This window comes from Benincasa hispida, chromosome 1 (assembly GCF_009727055.1).
Source record: "Benincasa hispida cultivar B227 chromosome 1, ASM972705v1, whole genome shotgun sequence".
Classification (NCBI taxonomy): domain Eukaryota; kingdom Viridiplantae; phylum Streptophyta; class Magnoliopsida; order Cucurbitales; family Cucurbitaceae; genus Benincasa; species Benincasa hispida.
Window position 1 is genome coordinate 50,824,606 of NC_052349.1, and position 20,355 is coordinate 50,844,960.

Below are 20,355 nucleotides of genomic sequence, written 5' to 3' on the forward strand. Positions count from 1 at the left end.
AAAAAAAAAAAAAGGAAAATTTATACGGTATTCTCGCTCTCTATCAAAATCTCGCTATTTCGCTCTCGCTCTCTCAAAATCTCGCTCTCTCTCATAATCTCGCTCTCGAATTTGATTGGGAAGTTCAGTGGCAAAAAGAAGAAGATTCATTAGCTCGTTATTTAGTCAGACTTGTTGAGATGACAGAACCCGTAAAAATTATTCAACAAGCTTTGGAAGGAATTCCAGGGGCACTTTATGAAAATTTAGAAATACGATCTTTTGATATAGGAAAGTCTCCGGAATGATAATTAAACAGACTCAATAATAATGTTAGGAAGGGCAAGGTCGAGGGTTCAAAGTTCGACATACAAATGAAAGGAAGGTCGAGGGGTGAAAATTCGACCTATCTAGGTCGAATTTTGAACCCTCGACTTATTTTTAAAAAAAAAACAGCAATATTTTTACAAATAGTTTGAAAACAACAATATTTTCCTAAATAGTTTCTAAAAGGACAATATCCTTTTAATTTTCTCGTAAAAAAAACTGCATGATATTTTTGCTATAAAGTCTAAATATTTTTAGATATTTTTTATATTTAAAAAATCTCATAATTATATAATAATTTATTAAAGCTGATAATATCCTTTATTATTTGATTAAGAAAAAGTAAAATTTTCAAATTTGAATCACTCACCGTTCGAATTAACCCAATTAACTTTCCGTTAGTTTTTCGTTAAGTGTGTTGTGGGCCCTCAATTCGATTATTGAAGAGATTGGTTCCACAAAAGACAAAAAAAATTTACATATTTTACCAAAATATATTTAAAATTACCTGTTTTGTCTATTTTTTAAGCAACAATATTCTTTTTATGAATTCTTAAATTGATAATAGGAAAGGTAAAGAAAAAAAGGGAAAAAAAATACCGTTTTGGTCTTGGTACGGAAAAATTAAAAGGATATTGTACTTTTAGAAACTATTTAGAAAAATATTGTTGTTTTCAAACTATTTGTAAAAATATTGTGGTTTTAAATAAGTCGAGGGTTGAAAATTCGACCTAGATAGGTCGAATTTTGAACCCTACCCTCGACCTTCTTTTTTTTTCTAGGAAAATATTGTTGTTTTCAAACGGATTTTGTTACCTCAACAAGTCTGACTAAATAACGAGTTAATGAATCTCCTTCTTTTTGCCACTGAACTTCCCAATCAAATTTGAGAGCGAGATTATGAGAGACGGCGAGAGTTTTAGCGAGAGCGAGTTTTTGATAGAGAGCGGGAATACCGTACAAATTTTCCTTTTTTTCCTTTTTAATTATTACACATTCCACCTTCTTCTTTCTAATCCTTTCTTCTTCTTTTTTTTAATTTTCCATTTTATAAAAAAAAACTCTAAAAATATTTATTGTTTTATTTAAACTTTAAAAATAATAAATTAAAAAAATAATAACTCATAAAAAAAAAATGTAAATTAAATATCTCATTTATATAAAAATAATTACAAAAATCAATGAGTCTCACAAGGCGGACGTCGTCGATTTCGAGCTGGTTGTCGTCGTCGACTTCGAACTTGAGATTACTCGGGTTCTTCTTAATGTTGCTCTGGTACCTCTGCAGGTACTTCATAATATAAATATTCATTATGCTCTCCACGACCCCGACCATGTCCATGCACGTATGAAGACGAAGGAACAGCCTCTGAGTCATAATGTCTTGAACCAAATGTTGGCATCATCATCATCGGACTAACATAATCAGTTTAATTCTGCGTCTGCGTCATAAGGGGCAACTCTTCCACATCATGTGCAATCTCATCAAACTCATCCTCTTCCCGAACAGGTCCTCTACGTCTAGGAGCTAGTGGAGGAACAATAGGTATATCGTACATTATAATGAATTTTCTCCTTATAGTTTTGGTTGTCAATACATATAGCAAGAACTTGGTTCGAATCATTCGTAACATCACGGAGTTTACTGTTGTTCGATCTCTGTGAATTATAAAACAATTAGACAATATTTAAAATAAATTTAAATTAAAAAATTAGATAATATTCGTTCATTTACCAGATGACCCACAGCTGCTCCCGGACGAGTATGACGACGCCGTGTGAAATTATTTCGATTATACTAGTATATGCTCTTGGAGTGTGACATCTTGTGGCTCAAACCATGTTTTACAATGAGATAACCCCCAACTGCATATAAACCTTGCTACGATTAGTGCCTAATCTGCCTACTACTTAATGTGCATACTGTTTTGTCGGACCAATCTTGCCATCCCTATTGTTCAATTATACTAGCAGTATGGGTGGTGCATATTACAATCGATTGGGATCATCTCTTGCTGTAAAACTAAATGTGTCTCATCACCCTGTAGGATACAATGCCACTGCACCCAATGTGGAAGACTACATAATGAAGAAGGACTTCATTATCGGCTGCACAATAATGTTTTGGTACACATTATCTTATCAAAAAATTTATCTGGCATATGATAATCACAATAATAGTTTTGTAACTGTGCCTCCCAAATAGCCTTGTAAACACAAATAATATTACATTATAAGATATAATTAAAGACAAATATGCAATACAAATGCATAAAATAGATGCAATTCGGTTTTAGTGTTAGATGGTACCTGTTCAGGTGACGATAGAGTACTCAACTATTTTTATATTGGTATGACTACATTTGGTGGCTGGTTCCTAATGGTCATATCCAAATTTGTCTTTCTCTCACTTAAATTTTTGTAGAATTGATTAATTTAGAATTGTAAAAATTTAAAGCTAGAATCAGGTGGATATAAATAATTAATGAATTTACAGATCAGACAGACTTATTGTATCGTTGAGAACTGTAGTTACTCGTCTAACTAATTTGAGCAATCATAATATATGGTAGGTTGTGGACTTGTTGAAAATTGCTCCTCCAAGCTCATAGTTGCAAAAGTATGAGAGGCCTCATCTTATCTCGTCGAACCTTAAGTCTTGTCTTGGCATACGTTGTCTATACAACTATGCAAGTCATGCCCACCCCACGATATGCCGCTCTTTCTGCATCAAAATGGATGATTTAGGCTAATATTGCTAAGAATCATCAATGAAAAATAATGTACTTGAATTCTATCTTAAAGGAACATACTTCCACGCCATCATTTGTAATTAAATGCTCGCTGGCATTATCTTATGAGGTTCTTTCGTCTGCATTCATGTGAGCTTCACGAAATGTGTGTCCTCCTAACCTATAAGTTACTTTTAAACCTCGATACTGATGTAATTCTGTCAGTGAATAGGTTGAGGTTCGCACCGTATGTATCAGTTGACAAATCTTCTCAGATCGTAGTGCATATTTTTCAGCTATTCCATATAGCCGTTGACCGCTCACCGTCAACATGGTTAACTCCACAACATTTCTATGTCTGTATGCAGTGGATATGTGGCAACTCTTCAATCGACATATGGAGATTGTATTGCCGTCTCGGGCCTCCATCCTCGACTCATAGTTATGCTCAGATTCAGTTTGTCCAGAACTTCTGTAAGTCAATAGTCTGCCGTCCGAGCGTCTGTGCATAGCATATTCGGTTCTCCAAATTGTACGCATCTCGCCAATGACAGACTATAGATCTGAGTGAATGGACGGTCGCAAAACATTCGAATCACAGTCCTGGGTTTATCTTGATACCTCATGCAATCCCTTGATTTCGCCTTCTTCTCGAGAATAGGTTTCAATTCTACATTTGCAAGAATTGGTTATCTGAGCAGGTATAGATGCAGTTTATCAGGCAATACATTCGACTCCTTGTGAGGGATCTTTCTCTATTATTATTCATTGTCTTGAGATACACGATTTTTGTCGGTCATCTCACCTTCATATCTGAACTCCTTCCATAATGTGCATGAGTCCCATGCTCTTAGAACTGAAATGTTGCGAACAAAATGATTCTTTAGACGTCTCTTATTTATTTCCTTTTGTCTATCTTCAATATGCTTTGTTGAAATCTTTTGAATTTGAAAACTTGATCGCCCGACGACTATAAACATTATTATTGACACCTTAATAATTCACTTATCAATGAGAGTGGATTGGACAGAAACCAGCTACTCGACAACGATTGGATTTTGTACCAGTTAGACATTTAATCGAAGGATGTCCTTCGGTTACTAAGAACGGTCTCCACATAATGATGGGTTGAATAATAAATAATTTTTACTATATATTCATTTTATTGATATTCAATTTTTTTATTATAATTTAGTGTATATTCAATTTTTTTATAATAATCTACTGTATATTCAATTTTTTTTTTGTAATCAATAAAGTTTTACATTATAATAATCTAATATATTCAATTTATTGTCTGATGATTATTCAATTATTACGATTATTACCTTTTTTCTCTTTTTTTTATATATATTTCTATGGAAAGTTCAAATAAAGTGAAGACTCTCGCTCTCTCCTAAGATCTCGCTCTCTCAGTATCACTCTCTCCTAAGATCTCACTCTCTCGATCTCGATCTCGCTCTTGCTTTCGCTTTCGCTCTCCCACTCGCACTCGCTCTCGCTCTCTCACTCTCATTCTCGCTCTCGCTCTCGCCTAAGATCTCGTTCTCTCTCAATATCTCGCTCTCTCTGTTATTGTTGTTATTTTTCCATTAATGATTACTACCTTTCATTTCTTCTGGAACAATCACAAACACTTTTTTTTTTATTATGGATCTATTTTTTTTGTTCATAGACAAAGCTAATTCGGAATTGTCTTTCATTCCAAGGCATAACTTGTATCCATGCGCTTCATATTCGCCTAGAGTTCGCTCCCAGAAATATAGTCATCCCCACCCCTCACGTCAATCCCACAAGCCTCCATCTAATTCGAAATGATAACAAAATGCATAAGTTATTAGAAGCAGCTCGAGTACACAGATACATATAGTATATCATCTCATTACTTTATTTCCTCTATGAGGGAAAAAGGAAAGTAATAAACCTGCAATCTCGAGGGTGGATGTGTGTCGAAACTTCAACCTTCGACAACCTAAGCGAGATTCGCGAGATTTCCCTTGTCGAAGGTTGAAGTTTCGGCTTATGTATTGTTTCCAAGTTTTTCTTTGTTCGTCGAGTTCTCAACGTTCAACCTCTAGCCTCGAATTCCCAAAACAACAATATTTCTCTAATAAGTTTTGAAAACAACAATATTAATATTAAAGGTCCATTTGGTACATATAATTTCAATTTAACTATTTTAGTCCATCAATTTTGAATAATAGATTTAAAATAATAGAAAACAATCCATTAATGAAAAGAGAGACCTTTTAAATCTATTATTCAATTGATGGACTAAAATTGTTGAATTGAAACTATAAAGACTAAATGCACCTATTCCTTAAAATTCAAAGACTTAAAAAGTATTTTTTTCAAAAAAAAGAAAAAAAAAGAAAAGAAAAAGAAAACCTTGTATCTAATGAGCTATATTCTATAGTCTGATAAGTTGTAATAACTTTGAAATTTTGATCTAATAAATTTATATATAATTGATAATGATAGTTAAACGATAATATTATTATGAATATTATAATACTAAATAGATGTCTATTGTTTAGTGTTCCAAGTCGTATTACCCTTCATATTGTCTATGTACCTTGTAATTATTCATGTTTGGTATTCATATAAGTTCACATCCTACTTATCATTTTGTCTATAAATAGTAGTATTTTGTGGAACCTATTGGTGAGAAATCTACATCAAATTTAACTATAATTTTCATTGTCCAATTTTATAATTTTAGTTTTTATTTATTATTATTATTATTATAGTTCTCCTCTTCAATTCCATAACAAATATGACATTTTGATTAGATTAATGAGTAATATAATTTGAGATGATAGGAAACAAATTCAAGTTAAATGAATAAGACAAATAAATAAAGTTAGGAATATGGGTTCAACAACTTTGATTAGATAGGTCGGCAAAAATATCACTCTAATTGATTTATGCTTGCTAGCTCATTTCTATTTTTATTTAATTAGTTTATTCTCTTGTATATATGGTGTCGAATTATTCTTTGATGGCTAAATAATTCATGTTTAATTTAAATATAATAAACCAAAGTGAACCTAGCTTAATTATCGTGAGATCAAAACTAAAAGAGCAATAATTTGTTTAACAATTTTGAATTTAAATAAACATTAATTGTCCAAACTCACACAAAACTTATAATTTACTCATAAATATAAACTGTAGGTTAAGCATTACACATCTAGATAATTCAAGCTAGAAGACTAATATTTCATTTTTATTTTGTGTGTGTGTTTTGAATTAAATGATTCTTTTCTTCCAATTTTTAATTATGTGAATTTCTAAAAATAAAAACTATTTACTGAAAACGAGTTTTCTTAATTTTCAATTTTTAACTTAGTTTTTCAAAACGATAGCAGTAGAAAGTGGATAATAAATTTAAAACTAATATTTATAAGCTTATTTTATAGAAAAAAATTAAAATAAAGGTTCCATTTAGTAACAATTTTATTTATAGTTATTTGTTTTTAAATATATGTTTATTTTTTCCTAAATTTCTTATTACGGTTTCACATTTTTCAAGAAACACATGAATTCTTAGTTATTATTATTTTCTTTTAAGTTTTTGAAAACTATTTTATTAGTTTTCAAATTTTGACTTGAGTTTTAAAATTATTGGTAAAAAATGGATAACGAAACAAAAGAAACTTATATGTGAAAGGAGATGTTTATAAATTTATTTGTAACATTCAAAGTCCAGGACTCATACTTGAAACTAAGTGAATTGAACATAGAACGTCACAAGTCACACACAATGTTGCAATAAGATGAATGACAAACTTACAGAATAAACAATGAAGAGATATAAAGAGGCACAGAAATTGATAATTCAGTTCAGTGTAATATCACTTACATCCAAACGGTGGTATGCCTTAAGAAAGGAGGTTTCACTAACATAAAGTTAAGTAATTACAATAAAACACTTATCTGTTGAATAACTTCTATAGAAACTCATCACAACCTAACTTTTAGTGCACTATAATTTAGACTCTCTCTCAAATATAGTCATGATCTTTCATTGTCTTGTGAGAAGAGTACTTCAAACAAATGGCATAGGTTTCCTTAAAGAAGACCTCAATACAAGAATACATAAAAGTTCTTGATACTCATACAAATCTACGAGTTTTTAAGAAAACAACTTAATCTAAAAGACTATAACAAAATTCTCATACATAGAGAGAAACACATAAATCTTCTACAAGGTCATCTAACAAATTTCACTCTGCGCAGAAACAACTTCCTCAAACACTATCCCAATTGAATAGTCGAAAGTGGGTAAACTCTAACTAAGGGGGAATGTGCAAAATAAATAGTAGCTTCTTTTGAAACGAAAACAAATATGAATCAAAATCGTTTCTACCACTGAAGAAAACAATCTACACTAAGAAGTACAAATGTAAACAAGAATTTTTTTTTTTTTTTTTTGACAAATTACGCAAGAGATGGAGCAACATGCTTGACACAACCGGGGATAAGATGTAGAATTTTATGACCAACATCTTACCTTTAAGAGAAAAATATAGCTAATATCAGTGCACTAACAAGACTAAAATTTAAAATATAAACTCAGCATATGATGGTATTTGCATTTCCCTATCTCCACTATGACCCGACAATGTCATTCTTTATTTATCTAGAATTACATCTAAGAGTAACACAAAGGAAAAAAAAGGTGCACTTTATTAGTTAACATAGTAGTCATCAATTTTTTAAAGTCTTTCTTAATTACACATTTATATTCTTGAAGTATCTTTCACTACAATCTTACATTCATAATCTCGTTCATTCATATATCCTCATGAATTTGTATGGTTACATTATTAAATTGTAACAATAAAAAAACAAATAATTAGTAAATGGGGCTTAATAATTATCAAATAAACTTTCCTTGTTTGTTTTCTTCCTTTTTTTTTTCTTTTGGCCGGGGATAAAATAGTTATTTTCGTTTACCAAACGTTTTTTTTTATTTTTCTTTATGGAAACTAAAAAACAGAAATTAAGTAGGAATGTCGTGCTGTCAGTTTCTTGTAAGAGTTAGAATATTCTTAATTTCGAATATTATATATACTTAATTTAATCGTTTTTATAAATATATATTGGAGATTGGAATCAAAACTCTGTCATCTAATCGGACATTATTCAAATTTCTTTAAGAAATATAAATCCTTTGGACTATTTGGAAATTTGGGTCTCTATTTTTTAATGATAAAATGAAGCCTTCCATTATTTGTATGATATTGAACAAAAGTAAGCATAAACAAATTCCAAATTTTTTCCATTAAAAAATGTTTTTATTTGATAATCATTTTATTTATTTAAAATTAACTTCATGAACTCTATTTTTACCATTATATTTTCATGTATGTTGTCCACTTTCAATAAATATTTTAAAAAACTAAACTAAAATGTGGAAAAAAATCTGATAACAAAAATTTTTTATAACTAAAAAAATACTATTTTTAGATTTTAACTTACAAATTTGAATATTTATTTAAGAAAACCGAAAATCATGATAAGAAACTATATATATATATATATATATTAAATGGGTCTTAAATTTTAAAAAAAATTTTAAATTCAACCGTTGTAGAAATATGAATTGACTCAGATAGAACCTAATGTTTATATTTAAAATTTAAAATTTGGTACACTACATAGAAAAATGGTGGCTAGATATAATAGAAATTTATCATCCATATTTTAGTGCATGCAAATAGATAAACCTACTTAAAAAGTTGAAAAGTTGTAGAACGGTCTCTAAATTTAAAAAATATATATTTTTAGTCCCCGAATTTTTAAAAATAGATTTAAAAAATCCCTCAAATAACTTTATTTTATTATTTTAAATAATTATAACATTTTAAATTAGAAAAATAATTTTTAAAAAATCACATCATTTCTAAAACTTTTTTTAAAAAAATTTAAATATCATATAATTATTTTTTAAAAAATCAAACAAAAAGTAATTCAATGACCTTTTAAACCTATTTTTATAAACTTAGGAACTAAGAAGATATATTTTGGAAATTTAGGGACTAAATTGACCTATTTCCCTCGATTATTATATTTATTGTCTAAAATATTAGCTACCTCGTATGCTTCATTAGAATTATATCTAGTGCTTCAATGTTTGTTATAAAATCGTCGTTAGTATGCATGACTATACGTATGTAAGTCTAAGTCATTAAAGCTAACACATTTATTTTCAATGAATAGAACTAAAGAGAGTCAGTAGATGCAAAGCAAAAGATGTGCTTTTCTTAAGTCAAACTTAGAGATAAAATCTTAGCATCACTTAATATAAAAACATGTCCATCAATCTTTATCTTTGATATAAAGTTTGACCTTCGAGCTTCATATATATCTACAACATATTTCCTTAGCACATATATTGCTTGTACTTCAAGAAACACACCTATATTTATTCTTTATTATTATTTTTTTACAATATAATTTAGATATGACAATATTCTAAATCGGAAAAGAACTTTCGTATTAGTGACTATATTTTATATTAGGTATACCATTCATGTATTTTTCTCAATGATACAAAATAGTATATCTATTATATATTTTCTGTTAGTAATAGGATGATACTCAATTCGTTTCTTTATTTATTACATCTAATACATGTGGTGGTGGACATTAAAATTGTTTTCCCGATTGATACCAACTATATTCAGATTTACATGATATAATTAATTAATTATAAAGAGAATATATTTGCAAGAAATAAGATTTTTCACATTCGCCATTTTTTTTCCCATAAAAATTGTATAAATACAACAACTGATTATCTAAAAAGAAAAAATTTCAATAAAAAAAAAAACTTTAGGCGTTTCAGCCTCAACTTCAGCTCACTCCTTTTTTTAGCTTCAATTATAATAGTTGGTGTTTTCAACTATTACCAGTATTACTATATTTGAAATCTATTTTTGTTACAATATTTACTATTTATGACCATGTTTATTATTTTCTATTTATAATTTTTTTCACTATTTGTTATAATGTTTACTATTTCCTAACTAGACTAAAATAATTTACTTCCCAAACTCTATTATAGACCAGATTAAAATAATTTAGGGTAATTACAATTTAGGGAAATAATAACCAAGTGTATAACATCATTTAAAAAAATTACAAATTTATCAACGATAGACTTAGAATTTTATAATTGATAGACTCTTCCTAGTGATACGATCTATTACTGATAAACTTGTACAAATAATATGGTTTATCACTAATAGACTATTTAAATTTTGTCATATTTGTAATTTTTTTACATTATATTATATCAACTAATATTTTCAGTCTAATGTCTATATTTGCAATTGTCTCAATAGTTTATACTCCAAACACAGACTATTATAACTCATGATTATAATAACCAGTCCCAAAAACTCCTTTTAGATTAAAATAATTAGAGTGAGCTGAGCTGTTAAGGTCAAGGGGAGAGGGAAAATAATAATAATAATTGAGAGAAATGAAATTATATTGTGTTATTTTAATATTTAAATATATTGTCCCGCTCTCGTTGCTTTGCTGTCTAAAACAGTTAACAGCTAGCCACTTGGCTTGGCTTACTCTCCTTCTCCTTCAAAATCCTTCTCTTTACATTTTCACTTCTTCCATAACTTCTTCCATCTTATTCTTTTCCCCTCTGCTCCATTATTTTCTGGGTCAGTTCTCATTCTCACTTCTTTCCTTCTCATTTTCTTCTCTCAAATCTTGTTTCATTCCTCACAAAATCCCCTTTTCTCTTCTTGGGGTTGTTCGTTCTTGTGATTTTACTGCTTCTTTTCATGATCGATGCTTGTTTATCGCTGCTTAGGAGCTTGTTCTCTTTGTTTCTTGCTGTGGGTGTGAAAGAAAATGAAAGGGGGATTTTGGGTGAGCGTTTAAGAAATGGGTTTGATTTAGTTTTCTGGGAAAATGTTTAGAGATTTGGATGCCACAAAATTTTGGAGACTGAACTTTGTGAACTACACACTGAAATTTTCTTTTCTCTAATCAGTTTCTCATTGATTGTTTTCTTTTGTCCTTATTCTCAATTTGAACTGAAATGTCGTTTTGCTCAATCATCCATATGGGGTTGGCTTTCAGTGTGTTTTTCTTGATTTGCTCATATATTGTAAAACAAGATGTGGCCATTTTCACTTTCCACCCAGTTTCTCTGTTGTGTAAGTCATAGATGGTTCTTTATGTTTGGTTGTTTGTGTTGGTTTTTATAGGTTGGATTTTGGGTATTTGCTGCTAGTGGAAGGTTTTGCCCCTTTTCCAGTCCCCTTTGTTTTCTCCTTGGTGTTTTACATGCACATACCTTTCTCTTCTTTGATATCATGAACCAGTTTTGCTGTTTGATCATATAATTTGTTCTAGATCCTTTTATCTATGAACTTCAAACATAAATTCTAAGCAGCATATTTGTTATTCCTTAAATGGTCACTTAATTTCAAGCTGTGTCTCTGTTGGAATTTGAGTAACTTTATGTGCCATTGTGATTCTGAGTTAATTGGAAACTTCTTGTTTTGTTAAATATGCAGAAGGTTAAATTCCACTTTTCTTCTTTGCTTTTTCTTTTCCAATTGTAGAAACTTTCATGACAACTATTTTTTCGATCTCGCTGGGGTATCCATCTTGCATTTCTAAGACTACCTTTGTGAACAGGGTCATGTCAATTCAAGTTTAATACTTCTGAGCAATTTTATTAATAGTTTATCGGCATCTTGATACCACGTTATCTGGTTTATATGAAATCATTTTCATTTGTCGCCTCACAGTTCAAGTTGGGGTTTATATAACTTGTAATTCTGGAACATGATGAAGAGTTAGTGAAAACTAATTCACTCATTATCAATTTATGACTTTTACCTGTCTTTATTGCAGCAGATAAGCATCTTGATTCGCCATAATGACAGACCTTGAGGCCTCCAAGCCACAAAAGAGGAAGAAAGGCTGGGTGGACATCTTGGTTAATTTTCGATGGATCATAGTTATTTTTGTAGTTCTCCCATTCTCATTCAGTTTCTACTTCATCCAATATCTTGGCGACAAACGATCGGAGAGGAAGTCCTACAAGCAGCGGCAGATTGAACATGAAGAAAATGTCCAGAAAGTAGTCGAACGCCTCAAACAGAGAAATCCTTCGAAGGATGGTCTTGTCTGCACTGCCCGCAAGCCTTGGCTTGCGGTGGGAATGCGAAATGTTGACTACAAACGAGCACGCCACTTTGAGGTTGATCTATCGGCTTTTCGGAACATACTTGACATTGACAAGGAGAGAATGATTGCAAAAGTTGAGCCCCATGTGAACATGGGACAAATATCTAGAGCCACAATTCCGATGAACCTTTCACTTGCAGTAGTGGCCGAGCTTGATGATCTTACTGTTGGTGGTCTCATCAATGGCTATGGCATTGAAGGAAGCTCCCATATCTATGGCCTTTTCTCTGATACTGTTGTGGCCTACGAGATCGTTCTTGCAGATGGCAGGGTCGTAAGAGCAACCAAGGATAACGAATACTCGGATCTTTTCTATGCTATCCCATGGTCTCAAGGAACTTTGGGGTTTCTTGTGTCTGCTGAGATCAAGCTTATACATATAAAGGAATATATGAAGCTTACGTACCTACCTGTGAAAGGCGACCTACAAGAGATTGGGCAGGCGTACATGGACTCATTTACACCTAGAGATCTAGATCAAGATAACCCTGAGAAAGTTCCCGATTTCGTAGAAACCATGATTTATTCTCCTACGGAAGCTGTGTGCATGACAGGAAGATATGCATCCAAAGAAGAGGCCAAGAAGAAAGGGAATGTGATCAACAGCATTGGTTGGTGGTTCAAGCCTTGGTTTTACCAGCATGCACAAAAAGCACTGAAAAAGGGGGAGTTTGTGGAATATATCCCAACAAGAGACTACTATCATAGGCACACCAGATCTTTGTACTGGGAGGGAAAGCTTATTCTTCCATTCGCCGATCAATGGTGGTTTCGTTTTCTCTTGGGATGGATGATGCCTCCCAAGGTCTCCCTACTGAAGGCTACTCAAGGTGAAGCTATCAGAAACTATTACCATGAGATGCATATTGTCCAAGACATGCTCGTGCCTCTTCGAAGAATCGGGGATACGTTGGAGTGGATCCACAGGGAGATGGAGGTAATTTTCTTCTTCTCCTTTGAACTTATTTATAATAGTCCTCTATTAGCTTGAACGTTAGAGTTGATATCTTGTAACATGCCAAGGAAGAACAAGAATTGGTTGTTTTGTTAGGGAAAACAATCCAAATTGAATATCTTAAGCTTGTCTGGTTAAATAAACTATGGGTTGTTTACTACTACTAGTAGCAATTCAAATTAGAATTTGGGATGTTTGGAGTATTATATTGGTTACATTCTTAAATCCTTGCATCTGCAGGTGTACCCATTATGGTTGTGTCCCCACAGATTGTTTAAACCCCCAATGAAAACAATGGTGTCTCCTGAACCAGGATTTGAGCTACAACTGAAGCAGGGAGACACTCCTTATGCTCAAATGTACACAGACATTGGAGTGTATTACGCTCCTGGGCCCGTTCTGAGGGGCGAAGTTTACGACGGTGCTCAGGCAGTTCACAACATGGAGAACTGGCTAATTGAAATCCATGGTTTCCAACCACAGCACTCAGTGACGGAGATGAGCGAGAAAGACTTTTGGAAAATGTTTGATCCTGAACTTTACGAGGCGTGCCGAAAGAAGTATGGAGCCATAGGGACGTTTATGCATGTGTATTACAAATGTAAAAAAGGGAGGAAGACTGAGAAGGAAGTCCAGGAAGCTGAAAAAGCTCAAGCTGAAACTGCTTATGTTGATGTAGAGCAGGCAGCTGAGTGATGGTTGTGAATTAGTGAACACAATAAACAAATTAGTAGCATTCTTGTACTTTACCCCACTTTGTTTCTGGTTTCTCTGTATTTAATAATGTCTTGCCTTTGAAATTTTTCAATTCAAATTTCAACTGTGTTGTATTTGTATTGTATATTGTAATATCCAAACTGAAAAGAGAAAAAAAAATGGTTAAAAGAGTAAATCCAATTTATTAAATAGCTCTATACTTGTGTTGTTCAATTTGCATTATCTTTTCGAAGCGGTGATAATTTGACAACTATCTTTCAACTTTCAAACTTAAAACACCTAACTACAAATTATTTTTAGACGTGTTTGAAGTGATTTAGAGTGAATCCACACATTTTGTATTGTTTTTTATCTTGTAATATCTTGAAACTATCTTTTAACTTTCAAACTTGAACACCTAACTTCAAACCATTTTTATACGTGTTTTACGAGTTTTAGAAGATTGTAGGTCGAAAAGTTATTATAATTTTATTGAACTTTGAATTTTGATCTAATAAATTTATACATAATTAATAATGTTAGCTTTGATTGGGTAGTAACGAATATAGTTTAATATGATTCAAAGTTATTATAATTTTATTGAACTTTGAATTTTGATCGAAAAGTTATGGCATTTTGATTAGGTTAATAACGAATATAATTTGAGATGATAGGAAACAAATTCAAGCTAAATGAATAAGACAAATGAATAAAGTTAGGAATAGATGGGTTCAACAACTTTGATTGGGTAGGTTGGCAAAAATATCACTCTAATTGATTTATGCTTGCTAGTTCATTTCTATTTTTATTTAATTAGTTTATTCTCTTATATTATATGGTGTCAAATTATTATTCATGGATTGTCAAGATGAGTTTAATTCAACAATAATTAGCACAAACTTTCATCTAGAAGTGAGAGGTTTGATCTCCTATTTCTACAAAGTTGTACAAAAAATAAATATATTATTCATTGGTTAAATTCACGTTCACATTAACTTTAAGTAAGACAGTTAATAACATATTCGTAAGATCGAAATTATAAGAGTTTTTAGAATATTATGTGCAATAGAATTATTTTACATTATCCTAAGAGTAATGAATTTGTTTAAAATTTTTTAAATAAACACAATTATCCAAAATTACACAATAAATTTATAATTTAGTCGTAAACATAAATTATAGTTTCTGCATTACACCTGCAGCTAGATAAAATAATTTATATAACTAAGTAAGAAGCCAAAGATCTCATTTTGTAATTATTTTGCTTTTTTCTTCTGTTTTAAAATTATGCTTGTTTTTCTTTTAAATTTTTAAGTTATGGTTTTGAATAGTTTTCATCTTTTTGAAAAAAACAATTGAATTTTTAATCGAATTTTAACAACAAAAATAAGTTTCAAAGCCTGGTAACCATTTGCTTTTTTATTTTGGTTTTTGAAAATTGAACTTATTTTCTCTCAATTTCTTATAATAGTTTCCCTATTTTTCTTAAGCAAAAAAATCGAATTCTTAGCCAAATTTTTTTTAAAAAAAAAAAAAAAAAAAAAAAAATTAAAACTTTTCTTTTCACTACTACAAATACAATGTTTTTTAACATTTTTTAAATGTCACGAATGACTTTTCTTGACGTTTTTAAAAACATCAAGGAAGCTAGTGTCAAGAATGTCGATTTTCTTGATGTTTTAAAAACGTCAAGAAAAGTCACACTTGAGATTTAAAAAACGTCAAGAAACACTAACACTTGATATGTTTGAAATGTCAAGAATATGAGCGTTCTTGACAAGGAAGAAACATCAAGAAATTTTTTAACTTAACAATGAAAAACATCCAGATATATCATACTTGACATATTAGAAACGTCAAGAATATGGGAGTTCTTGGCGTGTTAAACATGTCCAGAATATCTATAATCTTAACATGTTCAACATGTCAAGCCTGCTTGTGATTTTTTTAAAAAAATTTATAATGTTGACATTTTTACCTATAATTGCTCATGTATTTTGATCCAACAACCACATTTGGTATATATATGGCATACATTCATCAATCAAATAAACAATACATGCACTTTCAATCTTATATATTAACCAAATTTCTATTAATATCTTTATCAAAAGTTCACTTCTTTAACATTGTCAATATTACAACCTTGTGAAGCATTTCTAAGTTAAAAGGATATGAAAAACCCAAAATGAACAATTCTAACGTTATAGACAACCCCATATCAACAATTTCAAAAGTATAACAACTATCAACCCCCATATGAACACATTTTCTATTTTATAATCAACCCTCATCCCTTCTATGAACAATTAAGAAAAATTACACCTATCAATCTCATATGAAGTAATCCTAGCCAAATCTCACTCACTATGCTCTTGCCTCCGCAAGAATAACGTAGCTCACCTTGAACTCGTTGCTTTTAGCACTTACATCAATGAAATAATATACCAAAACTACAACATATAGATTGAAATAACTTAAAATTACTAAACTTAAGCACCATAACCTACAAAGTCCTAAAACTTAAAGAAAAAGCAAGAGTGACATAAAGAACATGCACACAAGATCTAGAAAGATGAACACACACTGCATAATGGCTCGTACCTGTTGGATTTCCTCATAATGTAATTTTTATACTCCAGTTGAGGCTAAAAATAGAAAATAAAACAAGAAATTATCGACAGAAGCTCTCACAAGAAGGCCGTAATGAATCAAGAATAATACATTTGAAAGCATAACAACAAGAAAGAGGGATTAAGATCCTCCTCTAATTCAATATAATTATTGTCTTGTTTCATGAGCTTCAAGTTAAGTCCAATGTTCATTCCAAAGGACACAGTCGCTGCATACATCCATAAATCATTAAAACTCAACAAAATAACTTAAAATTCAAGCACTTTGAATCTATTCTAAATAACTTCAAAAAAAAATCAAACTTTACAAATTAGATGAAGAAACTGAAGAAAAATAAAATTTATCAAGAACTAAAAACAACAAAACAAGATATAAAGTCTACAAGATTACACAAAGATGAACGGATAGATGGATAACCTTCTTAATTGATTGATCTAAACAAAGTTTTCTCTTTTGTGAATTTCTCGTAAAGTGCTTGAAATTTGACAATTTCGTCCTTCAGATAGTTTTGACACTTAAAGAAGCCATATTGATTTTAACACATCTGAAATAGCTAATTTACAGAGAGAATATTGTATCTAATTGTGTCCAAGTTTGTAGGTACCTGAGACGATTGTAAGAATGAGAAAGGGAAAAAAACCACAGTCAAGTGAACTGCAATGAAACCAAATATCCAATTAGCAAGACAACCCTTGAAACAAAGACAAAACATAATATTCCAATCATACAGGGACAGAGAAGGAAATCCCAAAGGATAAATGTAAAACTTCTCTCTTCAAACAGTCCCCGACTTCTTCACTAATTAAACATAACATTGTTAATCCCACACCTCTGTGTAGAGAGAGAACAAAATATAAACACAAAACAGTCCCAATTTATTAGAAAAATAAGGCTCACACAGACGAATTGATATTAACAATCATCAACAAAGTCTCTTGACACAATCTGCTTAGGCATGAGTCTTTTTCGTAATCGAACACCGATAAAAAAACTCATGACAGTTAACCGACCAAATCAAAACGGGTAATATTAAATAAAATTAACAACAATCAAACTGAAGACGACGATTAACAAATACCACACTCCAATATTTCCGATGATGCAGGTAAAAATCACGAGAACCCATATCAAAATTTATGAGCGTAGTGCAGAAACACACAAAAACATCTGCGTAATAAAAGTGAAACCATATCAAAGGGGGAAAAACCCTAACTCGAGAACCTAAAAGCCTGCGAAGAACAATCACAACCAAAAGTGAAAATAGCAAATACAGAATCCAAAACAACCAAAAGAGTAACTAAAATTATTTAATGGATCAAAATGAACCTTGAACTAACCCAAATGCTCTGTGAACTAACCCAAATGCTCTGTGGAACAATCTTGAATCTGAGAATGGAAATCGAGATCTTCCGATTCGACTGCAAAATTGGATGGCGGTTGGATTCCGTTGGCGTCGATTAAGGATCGGAAGATGAATTTGAAGAACAATCGAATTGAAAAAAAATCATGAACTAACCCGAAGGTTGGGCAATTTGTGTTTGGCGCAGAAACGTTTTATGGTTGTCGTTGTTTCTATTTATATCTAGGTAATAGCGTTTGGACGCTATTGAGAGTGTTGCAACTCTGTTTGCGTGAGGCATGCACGTTTTTCATTTTTCCGTCAAAATCCGTAGCGTTAAAACGCTGCCCGGTATATTCTACAATTTTTTACGTTTTTAAAATGTCAAGAATCCATTAATTGAACTTGACATTTTTAAAACGTCAAGTACTATATTTTCAAAAAATGCACAACTCCTGTTTTTTAAAATCAATTCTTGACTTTTTTTTTCTTTAAAATCACCTATTTTTTGACATTTTTTTCATAAAAACATCAAGCATTTAAAATTACAATAGTCAAGAAAGGTGGTTTTTCTTGTACTGTTTCGTTAGTTTTCAAATTTTGACTTGATTCTCGAAAACATTGGTTGAAAGTGGATAATAAATGAAAAACAAACAAACAAACTTATATAGGTAGAAGTAGAGTATTTATAGGAAAATTTCACAAAATGAGCCAAAACCCAAAAGATTTTCTACCAATGACCTCTTCCTAAAAACTTTTCTACTATTGATCTTCTCCCTATGCGAAATATCAAAATTACCCCTAGTTTTTAAAAAGCCTTCAGACCGCCACATTTTTTCTTCCTTCTACGATTTTCTCCGTCCTTCATTCAATGTGCATTCAATACACCACCAATATTCCACCAAAACATTTATTCCCAACTAATATTCCGAAGAGAATGAAACATCTCTCTCATTATTCACTTTCTATCGTCGAACTCCCCACGAAATTCTCTCATTGTTCTCTCGTAGTTTTCTCTTAGAGTTTCAGCCCAACATCTTCGGATTCTCTGATAGCTTTCTCTCATAGCTTTAATCGTCAGATTCAGTCCACATTTCTTCTTCCTTCAACGGTTTCTTCAACCCTTCATTCAATGTTCGATTTCTTCTCTCAAAACAATTTCATAATAAGTGTCGTTTAGCATTAAATTACTACACAATCGTTTATAAATTACCAAATCGTGTAGTAATTTATACATAATCGCTTAGGAATTTATATACGATCACTTAGTAATTTATACACGATCGCATAGTAATTTATACACGATCGTTCACTTATCAATAATTTGTTTATCCAATTGTAGATCAATGGTGCTACTTCGCATCTTTGTACGATTTGGTGGGGATTAGGATGAGTCCAGAAGAAATTATGTTGGTGGTCATATGAAAGGTCTGAAAGTCAGAAATGATATAACAGTCAGTGAATTAGTGAGTATGATGCACCAACAACTAAATATCGATCCGGATATGTTTGATATACACATCAAATGTTGCTACAATCTGTTAGTCCCGACTCCCTCAATTGACATAGTCGACGATGAAGATCTTAGTTTCCTTTTAGAAGGCAATGAGGCATCCCGGATGTCATTATTTGTATCAGTTACACCTGCTAACAATCATGAAGTACACTAGCATTGCAATCCAACCAATCAATTTAATCCAATTCATACCATGTCTTCAATTGATGATCATATTGAGCCATGTAACTTGGGGGATAACCGAAGTGAAGCTTGGTTTGGTCGGAATAGTGAACCTAGATGTACTTAACAATTCAATACTGAACATGGATATGGACAAACTTCTTCAACACCTAACATCCACGTTCCAACCCCACCTGCTCTCGTTCCACCGATTGTGATGCCTTCGGTTCTAATGCATTCCACTGTTCCAACCTGCTCCCGTTCCACCGGTTGTACAACACCAATCATATTGTACAAATTTACACTATACAATATGAAATTTTAGTACCAGTTATATTCTGTACAATACCAATTATACTGTACAATATGTAATTTTAGCATAAATTTATCTAAACGACCGCTTAGTTATTTATTTGCTTAGTTAAATGTACAACACTAATTGTATTATAGAAATTTAGCACAATTTTATCTAAACGAAAACTAAACGATCGCGTAACAGTTAGCTAAACGATCACTTAGTATTATCTAAACGATCGCATAACAAAACCTAAACAATCGCTTAGTATTAGCCAAATGATCGCTTTATAAATTACTAAATGATCGCGTAATGGATATCTAAACGATCGTGGAATAGTTAGTTAAACGATCGCTTAGTATTATCTAAACGACCACATAACAAAAAGTAAATGATTGCTTAGTATTAGCCAAACGATCTCATAATGGATATCTAAATGATCGCGGAACAGTTAGCTAAACGATCGCTTAGTATTCTCTAAACGAT

At 31.4% G+C, this 20,355-nt stretch overlaps 1 protein-coding gene and 1 long non-coding RNA gene across 5 annotated transcripts; one reads left to right on the top strand and one right to left on the bottom strand.

Annotated features, from left to right (window-relative positions):
• The first annotated feature begins 10,581 nt into the window (after nucleotides 1-10,581).
• LOC120070196 (delta(24)-sterol reductase-like) lies at nucleotides 10,582-14,119 on the top strand. Of its 4 annotated transcripts, none has more exons than XM_039022057.1 (3): nucleotides 10,582-10,729; nucleotides 11,937-13,209; nucleotides 13,468-14,119. In XM_039022057.1, exons 2-3 carry the CDS (start codon nucleotides 11,962-11,964, stop codon nucleotides 13,921-13,923), a joined length of 1,704 nt encoding a protein of 567 aa, XP_038877985.1. In that variant the 5' UTR covers nucleotides 10,582-10,729; nucleotides 11,937-11,961; the 3' UTR covers nucleotides 13,924-14,119. The 4 variants fall into 4 exon arrangements, with proteins under 4 accessions (XP_038877985.1, XP_038877988.1, XP_038877986.1 ...); XM_039022060.1 differs by having other exon boundaries at nucleotides 10,585-10,729; nucleotides 11,940-13,209; XM_039022058.1 differs by lacking the exon at nucleotides 10,582-10,729 and adding an exon at nucleotides 10,736-10,940.
• A 1,877-nt stretch (nucleotides 14,120-15,996) lies between these two features.
• Nucleotides 15,997-18,124, bottom strand: LOC120092264. Its single transcript, XR_005485978.1, has 2 exons — nucleotides 17,162-18,124; nucleotides 15,997-16,765 (listed from the first exon to the last, which is right to left on the bottom strand). It is a non-coding gene; the product is annotated as an uncharacterized LOC120092264 (long non-coding RNA).
• Between the last annotated feature and the right edge of the window lie 2,231 nt (nucleotides 18,125-20,355).